Source organism: Dendrobium catenatum, unplaced genomic scaffold (genome assembly GCF_001605985.2).
Source record: "Dendrobium catenatum unplaced genomic scaffold, ASM160598v2 fragScaff_scaffold_1656, whole genome shotgun sequence".
Lineage (NCBI taxonomy): Eukaryota > Viridiplantae > Streptophyta > Magnoliopsida > Asparagales > Orchidaceae > Dendrobium > Dendrobium catenatum.
Window position 1 is genome coordinate 865,125 of NW_021320118.1, and position 16,232 is coordinate 881,356.

At 34.6% G+C, this 16,232-nt stretch overlaps 2 protein-coding genes across 2 annotated transcripts; one reads left to right on the plus strand and one right to left on the minus strand.

The window, feature by feature from the left end:
• The first annotated feature begins 2,728 nt into the window (after window positions 1–2,728).
• On the plus strand, window positions 2,729–5,015 carry LOC110106784 (pentatricopeptide repeat-containing protein At4g22760-like). The gene has a single exon (XM_020836798.2). The coding sequence runs from the start codon at window positions 2,782–2,784 to the stop codon at window positions 4,417–4,419; it is 1,638 nt and encodes a 545-aa protein (XP_020692457.1). The 5' UTR covers window positions 2,729–2,781; the 3' UTR covers window positions 4,420–5,015.
• Window positions 5,016–7,515: 2,500 nt separating this feature from the next.
• LOC110106793 (enolase 2) lies at window positions 7,516–15,493 on the minus strand. Its single transcript, XM_020836808.2, has 17 exons — window positions 15,292–15,493; window positions 15,042–15,105; window positions 14,602–14,666; window positions 13,134–13,181; window positions 12,973–13,059; window positions 12,819–12,899; window positions 12,638–12,739; window positions 11,378–11,458; window positions 11,227–11,301; window positions 10,040–10,102; window positions 9,848–9,928; window positions 9,531–9,725; window positions 9,393–9,443; window positions 8,693–8,781; window positions 8,565–8,616; window positions 8,026–8,082; window positions 7,516–7,907 (listed from the first exon to the last, which is right to left on the minus strand). Exons 1-17 carry the CDS (start codon window positions 15,355–15,357, stop codon window positions 7,827–7,829), a joined length of 1,338 nt encoding a protein of 445 aa, XP_020692467.1. The 5' UTR covers window positions 15,358–15,493; the 3' UTR covers window positions 7,516–7,826.
• Window positions 15,494–16,232: the final 739 nt, after the last annotated feature.

The window sequence follows — 16,232 nt, forward strand, 5'->3', positions numbered from 1 at the left end:
TTTCTTATTTTCTTATAATAACTTTTAAATATAATTAAAAAATAGAAATATATGCCTATTTCAACACTGCCGAATTATCTCAACACCAAATTATTATAAGGTGACTATAGCTTCGTTTGTGATGACTTTTTTATTGCTTCTTATAACAATTTTTTAGTACAAAAATTAAATTTTTTTTACTAAAATGCTATTTTAAGAGCTAGTTGTCCCAAACAAAGTCTATGATTCTATTTGGGATAACTTTCTTATTTTCTTACAATAACTTTTAAATATAATTAAAAAATAGAACATAATAGTTATCATTATAAGCTGTCGAAAAAAAAAAACTAAATTCTAATAAAACTAAAATATTATATCATTTATTGGCTTCTCTACCTACAAATATGAGGATTAGAAAAAACAGCTAAAATCATTTATGTACAGCAGCGTCTGCAAGCAATGATTCACTGCAAATTTGTACCCTTTAACAGTGTATAAATTGATGATCGCTGATGCATTTTAAAGTCTAATAAATAATTTTCAGTTGCTAAAATCAACTGTAATAGATTGATATAGCTTTTGCAAATATTCTGATGAAAAGTGCAACAATATTCTATTTTCAATATAAATTTATTTTATTTTTATAACCTCTGCAATATTATATTATTTTACAGCAATTTGCTCTTCTTTATTTATTATTTTTAAAAAAATATTTTGATCTTAAGTCATAAAATAAAGAGGAGAGAAGCACGAGTCGATCGAGCCATGCAATTGTGCAACTAATGAGGGCATATGACCCTGATGGCTATCACTCTAACGCTTCGTTTGGGATGGCTTTCTTATTGGTTCTTAAAATAGTTTTTTTTGTACAAAAATTACAACTTTGTACTAAAAAACTGCTTTAAGAAGCAATAAGAAAGCCGTCCCCTAAATTCCTCCATGGGAGGAGGCCTATATTTTTCCTTACATAATGAATCAGATTTATACAAATATATAATACTTTATGCAATTCAAATGTATAATATTAATGAAAGAGAAGACTCAAATGAATGAAAATAAATTCATTTCTTATAAGCTGCTTTCACTTACATTTCCAGCACAGGAAATAATAGAAGAAGGAATCTGCATCTTAACAAGTATCATTGAGGCTTCGTTTAGGACGGTTTTTTTATTGCTTTTTAAAACAGAGTTTTAGTACAGAAATAAAAAAAATTGTACTAAAATTTCGTTTTAAAAAGCAATAAAAAAACCGTCCCAAACGAAGCCTGAGTCTTAATAGAGATGAAGCAGTCTACATGCCTATGAGCTCTGCAATCTAAAATTTTAATAGGCGAATTGTAATGTTAGAGGTATAAAATGGGCTAAATCTAATTAACCTAAGGCAGGCCCATGAGCCCAAATAATTGCTAAAGGCCCAATGCAACCAGTTTAACCCATAAGTAGCTCAGCAAAGCAGCCATAAATCTAGCCAACCCAAGTTATAATAGGCTCCAGATGATCTTTTCATTAAGTATTTGCTTTAGCTTTAGAAGTAGCAATGGGATCAACAAACAAATTTATGTCGAAAGCAAACAATTTGATGAGAAGAATAAAGTAACGCAAAGTGCCTTGATCCAAGTCCAAATAGACCTAAATTGAATACTCGAAGTATAATAAAAAAACTTCACAACATTATTTGACGGAAAAAATAATTTCAATATCTTGTGTTCTTATGATCAAATGATAGTATTTGTAGAGTTGAGCAAAGCTGATTATCAATAACCATCATCTCCTAATCGACATCAATAAAGTCATGGCGTAGCTAATAAGGCAAATGCATATCACTGACAATAATATTTACAAACGTCATAAACAATAAAGTTGTTGCACACTATAAACACTAATTTTGATGCATATCATCGCTAATATCGCCAATGCCAACCATTGATATCGGCTCTAATAAATGTCGTCGACATTAACCTTAGCATGTCATTGTCATCAATAAGGTCATTGTACATCATCACCATCAACACGAACCCCCATTGTTGACTCCAAAAATTTTTGTTCATTTTTTGGTATATGATCTCTCATATAAAAAAAAGATCGAACTAACCATTAAAGATCTATCAAAGGCAACATCTTAATAACTCAATCAACTTATACCATGAAAGTCATCATTCATAATTCACATCTATATGTTTTCCCAATGTCTTCAATGATTATGGGGAAGTGCATTATTTGAAACCTACGACACATGCTAGTTAAATTATTTCAACCTTGTATCTTCTATTAGTTGCTTTAACTTATCTTATCATATGTTTGCTAATCTTTGAGAAATGGTAAGACAATAAACTCTCTACTATTGCAAATATTCTAGCACTCAAAAGATGGACTAACTATGACTTGAATGGACTTGGACCATTTGATCCATCTAATTATAAATAGAATTGTAAAATGAGCATAAATTAATTTTTAAATACTCACAATTTTTAGTGTTGTTTGTTTGTAAGATTTAAAATAGATTTAAGCCAACCTAATCACTTTTTAGTTTTATTTATGCTTCGTTTGGGACGGTTTTTTATTTCTTTATTATAAAAATTATTTTAAGAAGCTCAAAGAAAACTGTTCCAAATGAAGTCTTAAATTAAATTCATAAATCCATATTTTAATTGAACTTCATAATCATACATTTGGCAAACGAAATCTAAGTCTATTGACAACCATTAATGAAAACAAAACAGGAATTACAAATCTATCAAATGATTCAAATCCAAATTCTAGCTTAAGTCCCCTGCTTATTATCAAATCACCTTAAACTACCGAATGCTCTTGTTGGTCCGAGCGAGAAGAAAAATTAGCTCCAAAGCTCGCAACCGCTCAATCCACCATTGTTCGGAAGGCCTGCGAAATGATGGAGAAGACACGAATCCCTCTTCGTCATGGACTCGCGCGATCAGGTCCTCCGCCGACCTCCGCCGCTACGGCCACGTTCTCTCCCTCTATGCCCAGATGCTCAGATCCGGTTACCACCCGGACCCCTTCGCCATTTCTGCTGCTCTCAAGGCGTGCGCTCGCGCTCCTTTCATGGCTGCCGCCGTCGCCATTCATGCCCAAATACACAAGCTCGGACATCGTACTGATGTCTATACACAGACCGCGCTCGTTGGCCTTTACTCCAAGCTCGACGGAATTGTAACCGCTCAGAAGGTTTTTGATGAAATGCCCAACCGAAATGTCGTCTCCTGGAACTCAATACTCAGTTGTTACATCAGAGCTTTGGACATAACGGATGCACGCAGGGTGTTCGATGAAATGCCTCTTAAAGACGTGGTATCCTGGAATTCAATGGTTTCGGGTTACGCAAAAGCCGGTGACATGGACCGCGCCACTGAGCTTTTCTGGGCCATGCCGGAAAGGAACCCAGCTTCATGGAATGTAATGATCAGTGCATACATTGATCGCGGAGATATGGCACGGGCAAGAAAGTTGTTTGATGTAATGCCACAGAGGAGCAATATATCTTGGAATGCAATGATTACTGGTTACTCAAGACGTGGAGATGTCACTTCTTCAGAAGAGCTCTTTAAAAAGATGGATACAAAGGACATATTTTCATGGAATGCAATGATTTCTTGCTATGTTCAGAATGGCTTCTCAAGAGATGCAATTCAGTTGTTCAACAGAATGCGAAAGCCCGATGCTAATGTTAATCCTGATGAGATGACCTTTTCAAGTGTTATCTCTGCTTGCTCCCACCTGGGAGAGTTGAAATTTGGTATATGGATTGAGGATTATATATGCTCCATTGGGATAGAGTTGGATGATCATTTGCGCACTGCTTTTATAGATTTGTATTCCAAATGTGGAGGCATGGATCAGGCTTTCAAACACTACCACCATCTCAGGAAGAAGGATGTAGTATCATACAGTGCTATGATATTAGGATGTGGCATAAATGGAAGGTGTGGTGAAGCTATTAGTTTGTTTGATGATATGGTGAGATCAAAGATTGCACCAAATTCAGCAACTTTTGTAGGACTTCTCACAGCATATAATCATGCTGGTCTGGTTGATGAAGGCAATAGATGCTTTGCTTCTATGTGGAGCAAGTATCTTGTTTCACCATCAACTGATCACTATGCTATTATGGTGGATCTTCTTGGTAGAAAAGGCAGATTAGAAGAAGCTCATCAACTGATTCTGGCAATGCCAATGGAACCCCATGCTGGTGTTTGGGGAGCATTGCTTCTCTCTTGTAGATTGCATGGAAATGTAAAACTTGGCGAGCTCGCCGCAAAAAATTGCTTTGAGTTAGCACCAGATTCCAGTGGTTACCATGTTATCCTGGCCAGTATTTATGCTGAAGCTGGGGAGTGGGAGAAAGCTAAGAGTCTAAGGAAAGTAATGGTAGAGAAGGGATTAGCTAAGGTGCCAGGGTGCAGTTGGGTGGAGCCTAAATGATCCTGTTGTGTTATTTGAGGGAAGAAATTTTCTGTGACAGAGTAGTCTTGGTTGAGGCTTAGTTATGGGTGCAGCTGGGGCGTAATGAATCAAACTTGCCAACAGTTTCCATAATATTTCTTATATTCTGCGAAGTGTGTGCTGGTACTTATTTGGGGGATGTGAAGATGATTGGTTATTTCAGTGAGGGATGACTGTGGAACTGATTCATTGGATGAAGGGAAGGATAAATGACAGGCCAAGTTGCCATTGTAAGTCACTGAACAAGAAATGCTGGAAGGAAAAAAATGCTTGTAGATGGTTTGAAGTTAACTGGCAGTTGATTTGAAGAGCTAGAAATTTTGTCAGAACCATGAACTAGCACTTGTTTTCGTTGTCTATACACAAGCTTCAACCAAAGAAATGGATAAGAAAAAATAGGAGCTTGTTCTGCCTTTATTTACAGATGTAAAAGCTGAATGGGATTGTAGTTTGTCTTGTATGAACTGGTAAGTAATGCTGATGCCCAACTGACTCATTTAATCCTATACTCCGAATCCTTGAAGTGTCTTGGTGATCCTTCAGAAATCTTTCTTAATAATAGCCCAATTATATTCCTTCCTGAATTGTTTGATATCACTAATTCTTCTTGCTATAACATCATCGGAAATATCTTTTTCTAAGGTTTTGATAAATTTTTTAGGGATAAAGAGGATTCTCTCTTTGCAAAGCTAAGAAGCTCTTCTTGCTGGTTTTCTTGAGGTTCGTCGGCAAAATATGTGTATCTTAAATGCTACTTCATAAGGCACCCTCCTTACTGTTGGTTGGCCTGTATTAACAGTTTAACGATTGATGATAATTTGAAGGCTATAGATATCATTAACCATTGTAAGTTATGCTATGTGGAACTTGAAGATCGCTTTTTTAGGCTTTATTTGGGACGGTTTTTTCTTGCTTTCTAAAACAGTTTTCTAGTACAAAATTTTCTTAAATTTAAAATTTTTATACTAGAAAATTGTTTTAAAAAGCAGTACGAAAGCTGTCCCAAACAAAACCTTATTCTTTGGAAGCACTTTTTTGCTATGATAGTTTGTCTTCTACTTTAGGCTTTTTAATAACAGATTTTGAGAGCTAGCTCTAAGTATGAACAATAAATGATTAGGGGATTCCATCTTAGAATTATTTATACAATTTGGAGAGAAAATTTCGATAGATTACATGCAAATTGGAATTCATGCCTCAAAAAAATTGAAGCATGTACAATTTTTATATTATGGCCAGAACGAATTGTATTGGCTGAGCAATATTGAATTTTATTTATTAATTTTCGATTTTATTTTTGTTTTGACAAGATTTTATTTTATTTTTTCTAATATCAAAAATAGATGAAACCTCATTACATCATCATTTAAACACGTTTTCAACTTGAATTAAATTTCGAATGAAATTTTATAGATAAAAAATGGTTATCACAACATAGGAAATACATCATTCCGTCAAAACAAACAAATTCAATATATTGCGCATATTACAGCTAATGATAATAACATTCCAATTAATAAGGATATGCAGAAAAATCAATTGCATTTGCATTTGAATCTAAGATCTGTACAAAGGCATGCTTTAAGTGTTTTCAAATTAATAATTATGTTAGTTAGTTCCCCCATAAAAATTTACATATAAATATATAGGAAGAAAATGAAATTTTGATGTTCATGAATGTTATGAAGAGATAACTGATTTTGGGGATGCATTATTTAAACAATAAAAAAATCATCCTAAATAAAGCTCGAGTCATATAAGAAGATAAATATAATTTTTAAAATACATTTCAAATATAGAGAGAAATTTTACATGTTTATTATTGATAGTGAGTTAATATGAATTATATATAACAATCTGCTTAAAATTGCATAAATTTGAAACATAGACCACATCCACAGCATAAAAGATAGTTGCCTGAAGTGGCTAAAATTGCTACATATAGGGCTGCAAGCAAACCAAACGTTCGACGAGCTACTCGTTGTTCGGTTTGATTAAAGCTCGTTTGTTATTGTTTAATTAACTAAACAAACAAATTTGAACAATATTTTAAATACTCGATTCTTAAATAAACAAACTTGAACACTAATGCATTCAGCTCATTTATGTTTGCGAACAATATCATTTGAAGTTTGTGAACAAGCTCGACATTAAGCTCGATAAGAAGCTCGATAAAAGATTGATTCATGTTCGATTTTGAACTCATGAATAAGCTAAATAAAAATAATTAATATTTGACTATAAAATTAATAAATATAAATAATCATTGCCTTTGTTACATAGACAATTGCTTATATTATAAATGTGTTTGTTCATAGATATGTTCATGAACATATTTGTTTGATAGTTTAAAAAATTCATTAAATATGTTCGCGAACAAGCTCGATAGACATTAAACAAACAAACATGAACTGAACATGAACCAAACACGAACACTCATTAATTTAAATGAATCAAACATGAACACAAACAATAAAGCTTGAACAACCATGAACCAAACTTGAACAAGCTGATATTAAATGAACACAAACATGAACACTCGCATACTTGATTCGGCTCGTTTGCAGCCCTAGCTACATATATGTGATATAGAGATGCCTGCCTATTCAATTAGCTACATATACTAACAAAATCTAATGTGATGTATTACCCATAAACATCGCTCATGTTATTTTTGTAGGGCTTTGGACTTTATGATTAAGTGCTATAAATTTGAGAGGTAATTTTTTGAAATTGTTTCAAGGAGTGAATATTACAAGTAACAATGAGAGCTGTAGATGAGTCAATAATCATTTAATATATGAATTGTAGATGAATTTTTTTTTTTTTAAATTAACTAATGTACCCCACTACTTTCAAGATGAAAATGATCTATATATATTTTGACCTTTAGTTGAAAAAAAATCCCTTTTTGAATGATATTTTATATTATAACAAGGCACTGGATAATCATTTGTAGTATCTTATGAAGTATTTAATATTTTACAAGCTCAAAAGTATATCTAAATCTTAAGAAAAACATTGTTCTATGCAATTAAGCTTAAAAACCATAGAAGAGAGATAGGAAGCCTTGCATACAATTAACCTTAAAAACCATAATCATTATCTAAAGAAGTTGTTTTAGCTACAGAAATACAAAAAGATAATCAAGATCCTTCAGTTTCAAACAGATAGATTGGAAAGCCTCAACAGTAAGGCTAACCAGATTATTTCTCACAAATTTGCACCACCGAACATTACGGAAAAAAAAAAGTAGAATAAATTATACAGTAGCAGACAAAATCATAATGCCTCCAGCATCAAACGAGACATCTTTTATTTTAATTACTTGGCCAAAATGGCCCTCCAAAATCCAAGAAAAATGCAAATAGTACTCATCTGCGAAGTTAATATGGCTCCACAGGAGCTCTGAACTTAGATCCAGCATAAACCGCCGCTTCACCCAGCTCTTCCTCGATCCTCAGTAACTGTGAGATTGATTAAGAAAAAAATTAGCGCTTAATAAGAACATGGGAACAAGAACAAAGTAAACTATGAAAAATATATAATATTCATATCATTAAATGGTATAGGAAGTAAACTTGCCTGGTTGTATTTGGCAAGACGTTCGGATCGGCACGGAGCTCCGGTCTTGATTTGGCCCTAGTTAAAATTAAAAAAAATAAATAAAAATAAAACACAGATATAGATCCATGCAATCTGTGTCTCTGTGATAATTCTGAAAGAAAAAGTATCGAATTACATATGATGGTGAGATTTTAAATTTCGATTTTTTATTTTCAGCCTGGAAGATTCAAGATTTTGGCAATTTGAATATTCAAGTTTGAAGTTATTTTCAGTCATTTTGAATTTTTAAGGATCCATAATTTAAAACTTTTTTTTTTCCTTCAAAAACATGTTTTTTTAAATTAGAGTTTCAGTAGAATTTTGGTCGTTTCAGTTCCAGGATTATCAAAACTAGCCAAAATTAAGTAAAACTGAAAATTTTTAGACAATTTCGAATAGATCTGATGAAATAGATCCAAAACCTAAACTTTCAAAATATTTTTGGAGTTCTGAAATTCATTACTGAAAATTCATTAAAAAGATGAACAAGAAAAAAATGCACAGAAAAAGTAACTTACTGTTGCCAAGCCTACGGAAAGATCAGCAATGAAAGTATCCTCAGTTTCACCACTGAAAAAGCAAGAAATAATGTTAGCAGATCACAAGTAAATATGAGAAGTTTTGACCATAATTTTTCGACTATTACCTCCGATGGCTTGCCATTACACCCCAGCCAGCTTGCTTAGACATTTTCACAGCTTCAATACTCTCCGTGACTGAGCCTATTTGGTTCACCTGGCATGTGATAACAAATATACCTCGGATGAGAAGGATTTAAATGATGAGAAAATCGGTTTCATAATTAGTAAACAATATTAAAAAAATAATTATGACCATAGAAATTAGAAAAAGACCCTTCCCGAATACTAGGGGATCATCACATGTAAATTAAAAATACATTTAACAAATCAATAAAATGCTAAATTTATCTTCTGATTGTTTGGCTATGGAGCAGGATTTACGGAGGGGACTCTCTCTCTCGCGCCATGGATTTTATAAATCCGGCAGAACATAGGATTTCGGATATCAGGTATTTAGAGCGAATTGGTTGAATTTTCCATCTAAAGCAGATTTAGTTTGCCTTGAGATTTGTTTTTGCATTTTAGGTCGTTTGGCTGTATTTCGCTCAAATCCGTCTCAAATCTGACCAAAATCCTGCTATCAAACAGTCCCTCAGTATAATTTGAGTAATTTTGAACACATTAACATTAAATGTAATGATTTTAGTTTCACACACAAAACGAGCGACAAAAATTAATTAAAATTTTTAATATAAGATTACATTCAAATAAGCATGGATCTCCCAAAGAATGAAAACCAAGGCATGGAGATGGAGAGTACATTACCTTCAAAAGAAGTGCGTTGCAAGTTTTTTCTTTGATCGCCTTGGCAACACGCTGCAGAAATGAACAAAAAATTAGCTAATATATAAGACTAGACCATTTGTAGACCCCAAAAGTTTCACTTAGGGTGCAAAGAATTACAGTAGGGTTGGTAACAAGAAGATCGTCTCCAACAATTTGCACATGCTGACCAATCTCCTCAGTCAATTTTGCATAATGGGCCCAATCATCCTGATCAAATGGGTCCTCAATGGATAAAATAGGGTATTCTGCTACAAATGATTTGTAAACATTTTTCAGGCTATCTCCTAATATCTTCTGAGAACCATCATTGTTCTGCAGGATGAAACAACAATGAGGCAATAATAAATATAAAGCGGAGTATAACAAAAGTTAATGAAGAATAAAGATGAAAATTTATCACTAGCAAACCAGTAAAATGAAAACTAAAAACGTACCTCCTCCTTAAAATTAAGATCGTACGTCTGATCCTTTTCACTATAGAACTCTGATGCGGCAACATCCATTCCAATGACAACCTATTGATAAAAGCAAGTAAAACATAAGGAAATAGATAAATGAGATAATCCTTCAGCGTGCATAGGAGTTTAATCAGTCTGAAAAGAAGGCAAAAGTAAAAAAGACTGTACTTTGTCAGTATAGCCAGCCTTCGCAATAGCAGTCTTCAACAATTCAAGACCCTCCTTGTTCTCCTGTGTTTTCATTAAATGTCAGAAAAAGAGAATCACGACTGCCATTCAGAGAAAATAATGGAGAACCAATGCACCAAGCGAAGAAAAAATAGCTCGATAAGATTAGAATGCCATTTCAGGAGCAAAGAACGAGGAATAACATGCACTATAAAGGCAATGGACCTCCTACGTGCAGCAATAGCATTATTGGAATAAATTTAACCAACAGAGTGATAGGAAACACTTGTAGATCTCAAGTTTTCCTATCAATCTTCGGAAAACAGCGAGATTTCTCCACAAAACCACGAAAACAGTAGATAATTTGTATTATTTGATGAAAAGAAAGCGGAAAAATGCCAAGATACAATTGATCCTCTATTCGAGAGGAGGATCAATCTCTCCCAATCTCTAAATGCCGCTAGAGCCCAAAGGAAAACCTAAATCTAGGAGATCTCAAATTTCAGCCAAATTCAAGATCTAACCTTAGGAAAACAAACTATTTAATGCATACAAATCAAAAGGAAATCTCTAAACAGTCCATACATTCAAATTTCCCTCTTAACTCCCCCAATATTCTTTCCTATTTGGCTCCCGAAAACTTGCGGCTTGATCGGCTCGGCGGGAGAGGCGGAGAAGTTCTGCCTCTATTTGCCTGGGCCGGTCTCGTGTGGACCGGCTGGACCGGTTTAACACAGAGCAGTTTCTAAAAGGAATTTGCTTATGCTGAATGTGAAGTAGATCTAATAAACATGAGCATAATGATGACAATGATTAAGGTTAAAGAGAGAGTGTGTCTGGAAGGCAGAGGACCTACGAAGTGTTCTTTCAAGTAACAAAACCCTCAATTTGAACAGTAAAAATAGACGATTGTAAAAATAGAATGGTGAAAGACATCCACCTTTATTATTACAGCCAGAGGCACGTATTTGGAAAATAATATCAGGGTGAGAACTTTCATATATAACAGATAGAGACTTCAAAAACAGGTTAAATGAAAATAAAGTAGATCCTTAAAGACTGAGCAAGGTATTAATAATACATTTTTGTGAACGACTGAATGATGGGGAAGCTTACAACAAAATAATATGCCCCAGAAAGCAATTAAAGTCGTGGTCAGAAAATGATTCATCTAGAAAACACCATACCTGAATATTAGGTGCAAAACCACCTTCATCACCAACATTTGTAGCATCCTGACCATACTTCTTCTTAATTACACCCTATAAAAGTGAAGGCAAAAACCATCAGTAGAAGTAAAATGCAGGCAGGAAGGTTTAAATTTTTCACGTCTTTCACCTTTAGATGGTGATATATTTCAGCACCTATCCTCATGGCTTCCTTGAATGAGGCTGCTCCAACAGGAAGAATCATAAATTCCTGCGTAATAATCATCGTAACCAAGGTTTAAAATTGCAAATTGGGTATTAAGGCATTTTTCTTTCGTGAGTCAAGACGTAACATCACAAAATTACGTAAAGTAAAAATAAATGTTGATATTTTATATGATACCCAAATAATATATTAAAGTATGACATATGTATTTTCTATTGAACTAGGAAGTAACAAATTGGCAAACATTTGAAATAAGAAAAGCACAAAACGTAAAATGACAAGTGATAAATTGCGTGAAATAAAATTAAAATTCAAAATTTGCAAGAGTAAAATAACATGAAATATAAGAATTGCATAAAAGTATATTATAACATCAAATTCAACTCCAAATTCCTTCTTTCTCAATTCCCTACTCATCCACATTCGATTATCAAAAAAAATCTGACATAATTTGTAACAACTCAAAAATCATCTACACAATCATCACTGAGGGGGTTTTTATTTGAGTCGTCATCAAAAATTGGTCTCTCCCATGCCTCATCCTGTGGAGTTCAATGTCTCTGAATCTGTTTATTTATTTCAATCATCTTTCTTATTCATAAATATTTGTCATCAACATTAAGATGAGAATACTGCTCCAAAATTTTTAGATGATGAGGTGGTGGTGGTGTACTGTTTCAAGTGATTCCTTGTGGTGGCAACAATGCTGGTGGCTACGACAAAGACGGTGGGCTAGAGGTCGAGGGGGTTGAGAGGAAGTTGTCATGGCTTGGGGGTGCATGAAGGCATGATTTGTTTGGGGATTTAGTTTAAGATTTAGGTAAGTTTTAATATATATATATATATATATCAAGATATATATCAAGTGAGGTGTATGCCTCACACTAATAAGGCAAGGCACGCCTCAGTCAAGTTAAGACGCAAGGCTCATAAAAAAACTTTGAGGCGTAAGCCTTAAGGCATTTTTCACTGGAATTGCGGTGAAGGGGCCCTCAAGACGAGCCTCATATTGCACAATTTAAACAATGGTGACAACAAGCATATAGAAAGCGTTAATCAGGAAGCTTCATTAACCAGCATAATATTGCATGGAGAAAATTCTCTGTAAAACGATTAGAACAAGATTGCACAAAGGAAATGGCAGCCAAAACTTGGACCAACATGCTCGCATAGACCAAACAATAAAAAGCACGGATACTAAAAATGATAGTAGTATGTAGCTACCTGCATGGCAAGCTTGTTTCCTGCATGCGATCCTCCATTAATAACATTGAATGCTGGCACAGGTAAAACCAGATTCTTGTTTCCAGCTAGATTGGCAATGTGCTGCAGACAACAGATAAATAGGTTGACAGACAATGGAAAATAAGGCACACAAAAATATAAACAAATAAATTTCACAAACCTGGTAGAGAGGAATCTTCTTCACTGAAGCTCCAGCTTTGCAAACAGCAAGCGATACCGCTAGTATCGCATTTGCACCAAGCTAAAAATTTTAAGGATATTAAACCCTGGAAGCTCAAACAAGAACTAAAAAGAACAAGCAGACGTTTTGGCACCTTCTGTTTGCACCAACCCCACTGATTAGAAGTCCCATCAAGCTCTTGCACCATGAAAGTATCAATCTGTGTTTGTTCTGTGGGATCCTAAATAAATCAACATATATGTATCAGGCACCATGTGCGCTTTCCACTTGATAGAAGCTGATAACAAAATATACCTTGCCAATCAATGCTGGACCAATGATGGCGTTCACATTCTGAACAGCCTATAAAAAGGCAAACAGACAACAAAAAGGTCAGCATAAGTACTCTCCCAATTTGCTGATGTGAACAAATAAATAATTTAAAAATACAAAAAGGTTCTAAGATTTGATCGAGATAAAAGAAATTTCACATGGAGCATATTTGCTTGCAGGAGAAAGATTTGAAAGGTTTAAGCAAGCTGAATGCTCAATTAAAAAAAAATTAACTTGGGCCAAACAATGGTTTCACAAAGGATTTGGGAATGTATCAAATTTAATGTTGAGATTTAATTCCCCGCAACACTTTCACAACCGTGTTGAATCTACATAATGATGTTAGTAATAACTAATAAACAATGCTCGAAGAATATTAAGCCAGAATTTACAGAAAGAACACACTCAAGGAAAGATAGCATCCACAAGATATATAGAATCAATTGTTACACAATTGGAATAAACCAACTTTTTTATAGCATTCCAGCCTATAGACTTAGGTAAAAATCATTCTAGCTCATAAAAACATAAGACTTTCTAGCCTAATTAAACATACAAACAATATGTGCATAGAGCATCTAGCCATCTACATCAAGAACAAAAGTATCAACAATTTCAGTAATTTAAAAATAGGGTTCTATGATATGTATCCAACGTGTAACTAAGAACAACTGACCATTAAACTTATTGATTTCATGGCCTAGGCCGACTGAGCTATCAAATCTCCAACTTGAAATCATCAAGTTCAGTTTGACATGACTCAAAGCAAACACAATATCAAATAAAATCAAACCAGCTAGAAATTAAAATTAATCTGGTTCCTAGCCAGCTCAAATAATTTCAATTCAGGTTGAAAATAAAATTCAAAATTCAAAGCAACATTAGAGGTGGAATTGCACATGTGACCTTATGCACATATGAAGAATCTAACCAATAGATTAACTAACTAGTTGTTTTAATTTAAGTAAACCATATCCAACTTGCATTTAACTCCAAATTAGGCTTCAATACACTCTCCCATCTTGAAACCTAACTCAAATGGAATCATTTCAACTTTTATTAAAATCAAATTCCAAGTCTGCTTTGATTTACAACACTCTTATCATTTTGAAGCATGAAAGCGCCATTCAATCATCATACAGTCAGGAAAAAAAATCATATATAAAAGCAATATATCAGAAGAATTGAGTTGCTCGTATGATGCTTTAATAAGTTTTCCAAACACTTACAGGATGCAAAATTTAATATTCTTACAATCGGCAATCAAATATCTTGATAAAAAGAAGACTTTTTTCATCAGATGATTGAAAATAATAGATGGCTTATTCCTGTGAATTCTCAGAAAAAGCAACGCAAAATAAGAAAATCTACAAAAAGCCAACGGGTAGGCAGCCAATAAATATTAGATAAGCTTATCTTTCCACTTCGGTGAAACATAAGTAAGACTAACCTTAAGAACACCCTTTCCAAGATATTCAGACCCTCCATCTCTAAGTTCCAAAGCTTCATATACACCTGTGTTAAAAAAGAAAGAGCATGCATTCGATCAACATATCAAGGCGTGAGACCATAGGTTTCCAGATGCTTTCCAACCCCCGTAGTGAAGATTATATCGGATATCCAGTTTCAAAATCAAAACATAGAAACCATGCATATTACATCGCATAGCCATAATCTAACGCTGATGTAATATGTTGCATCAATCGCCCAAGTTTTTCCGCAGATAAGCTAAAAGAATACTAAAATTGGAGGACAAAAATGGTCCCCGAAAGAAAACCTTAAATTCTCTAAAACAAATAAACGCCAACAGAATCAATAGATCCCCGAAGCGAAAGTTCATCGTTTCCAACTAAAACTAAGTAAGCAGATCCGTATTGTGAGATAAGATACCTGTAGATGCCCCACTCGGTACTGCAGCCCTTGCAAGAGTTCCATCACTGAGGATAACATCCGCCTAGCGGCACAAAAATAAACGAAAAAATTAGCAAACACGGAAAATGAACTCGCAGTACCATAGATCAAGACCCCCGCCTCGAACAACAGCACACAAATTCCCCACCAAACTAGGAAACCAAACTTAATCACAGATCGTAATTTATACACAACAAAATCTAAAAGCCGATCAGATCTGATAATTAACCTCAACAGTCGGGTTTCCACGGCTATCCAAGATCTGCCTCGCCTTGATTGATTTGATCGTCGCCATTGCTCTCCGAAGAAATCGACGGAACAAATCGGTCAGCTGTGAAGAAAGCGGAAGGAGTAATAACTGTGAGGCGATAGCCGGGCAGTATATAAAGCAGAGAGGCTTCTAGACTTTAGAGACCCGGTGCACAAGAAACAAACGGCGGCCCGTCGCATTTGACGGGACGGTGTATTTAGTGTGAGGCTGGGTGTCCATTGTTTTTCAACCGTCCACGTGGCCTCGTTGTGGGGTGTGAAATTAAACCGGTGAAATAAATATTTCTTCTATTCCCATTTCTAATCAGGAGTGGGGTACATCATGGGGAAATTGTACATCTTCCTTCATTTAAGATATTTAATGCAATCATTTATGAGAGAAGGAGAGAGAAAGATATGCGTGGTTGTAATATGCCTTTGGCTCCTTTCTTTGATGACCCTTAAAGAAGACTAGTCCAATCAATGAGGTGATGTAGGTGGCTTGATCAATGGATGTTAAGGATTTTTTTTTTTAATGGACGTTAAGGTCGTTCAATGAGGAGGTTATAATAGGGGTGTTAATAATTGACATGATATAAAAATAAAAATCCTACTCAAATTCGATCTATAATTTTTGGATTATGATCAACCCGTATGAAAAATGGATATGGTTCGGGTTCCCAATTTCGAACCATTTGAAATTTTGGGTCAGATTTGCATCAAACTGAAAACACGATTGACCTATGGCCCAACGTGGTTTATAAATGAGTGAGAGATAAGCGATTTGATTTACGGGATTTAGGATTAGGGTCTCTAATGCAATAATGCTCTATCTATTTCTACGTGCATCACGGCCCGCCCCTATTCATTTCTACGCATCTCGGTCTCGCCTCTTTGTCTCTGATCTCTGGCTTCATCTGT

Coding starts and splice junctions, on each gene's coding strand:
- LOC110106784 (XM_020836798.2), top strand. CDS start 2,782: ATGCTCTTGTTGGTCCGAGCGAGAAGAAAAATTAGCTCCAAAGCTCGC.
- LOC110106793 (XM_020836808.2), bottom strand. CDS start 15,357: ATGGCGACGATCAAATCAATCAAGGCGAGGCAGATCTTGGATAGCCGT. Junction 12,900..12,972: donor GGGGTTGGTGCAAACAGAAG/GTGCCAAAACGT, acceptor TAAAATTTTTAG/CTTGGTGCAAATGCGATACT. Junction 11,302..11,377: donor AAATATATCACCATCTAAAG/GTGAAAGACGTG, acceptor TCACTTTTATAG/GGTGTAATTAAGAAGAAGTA.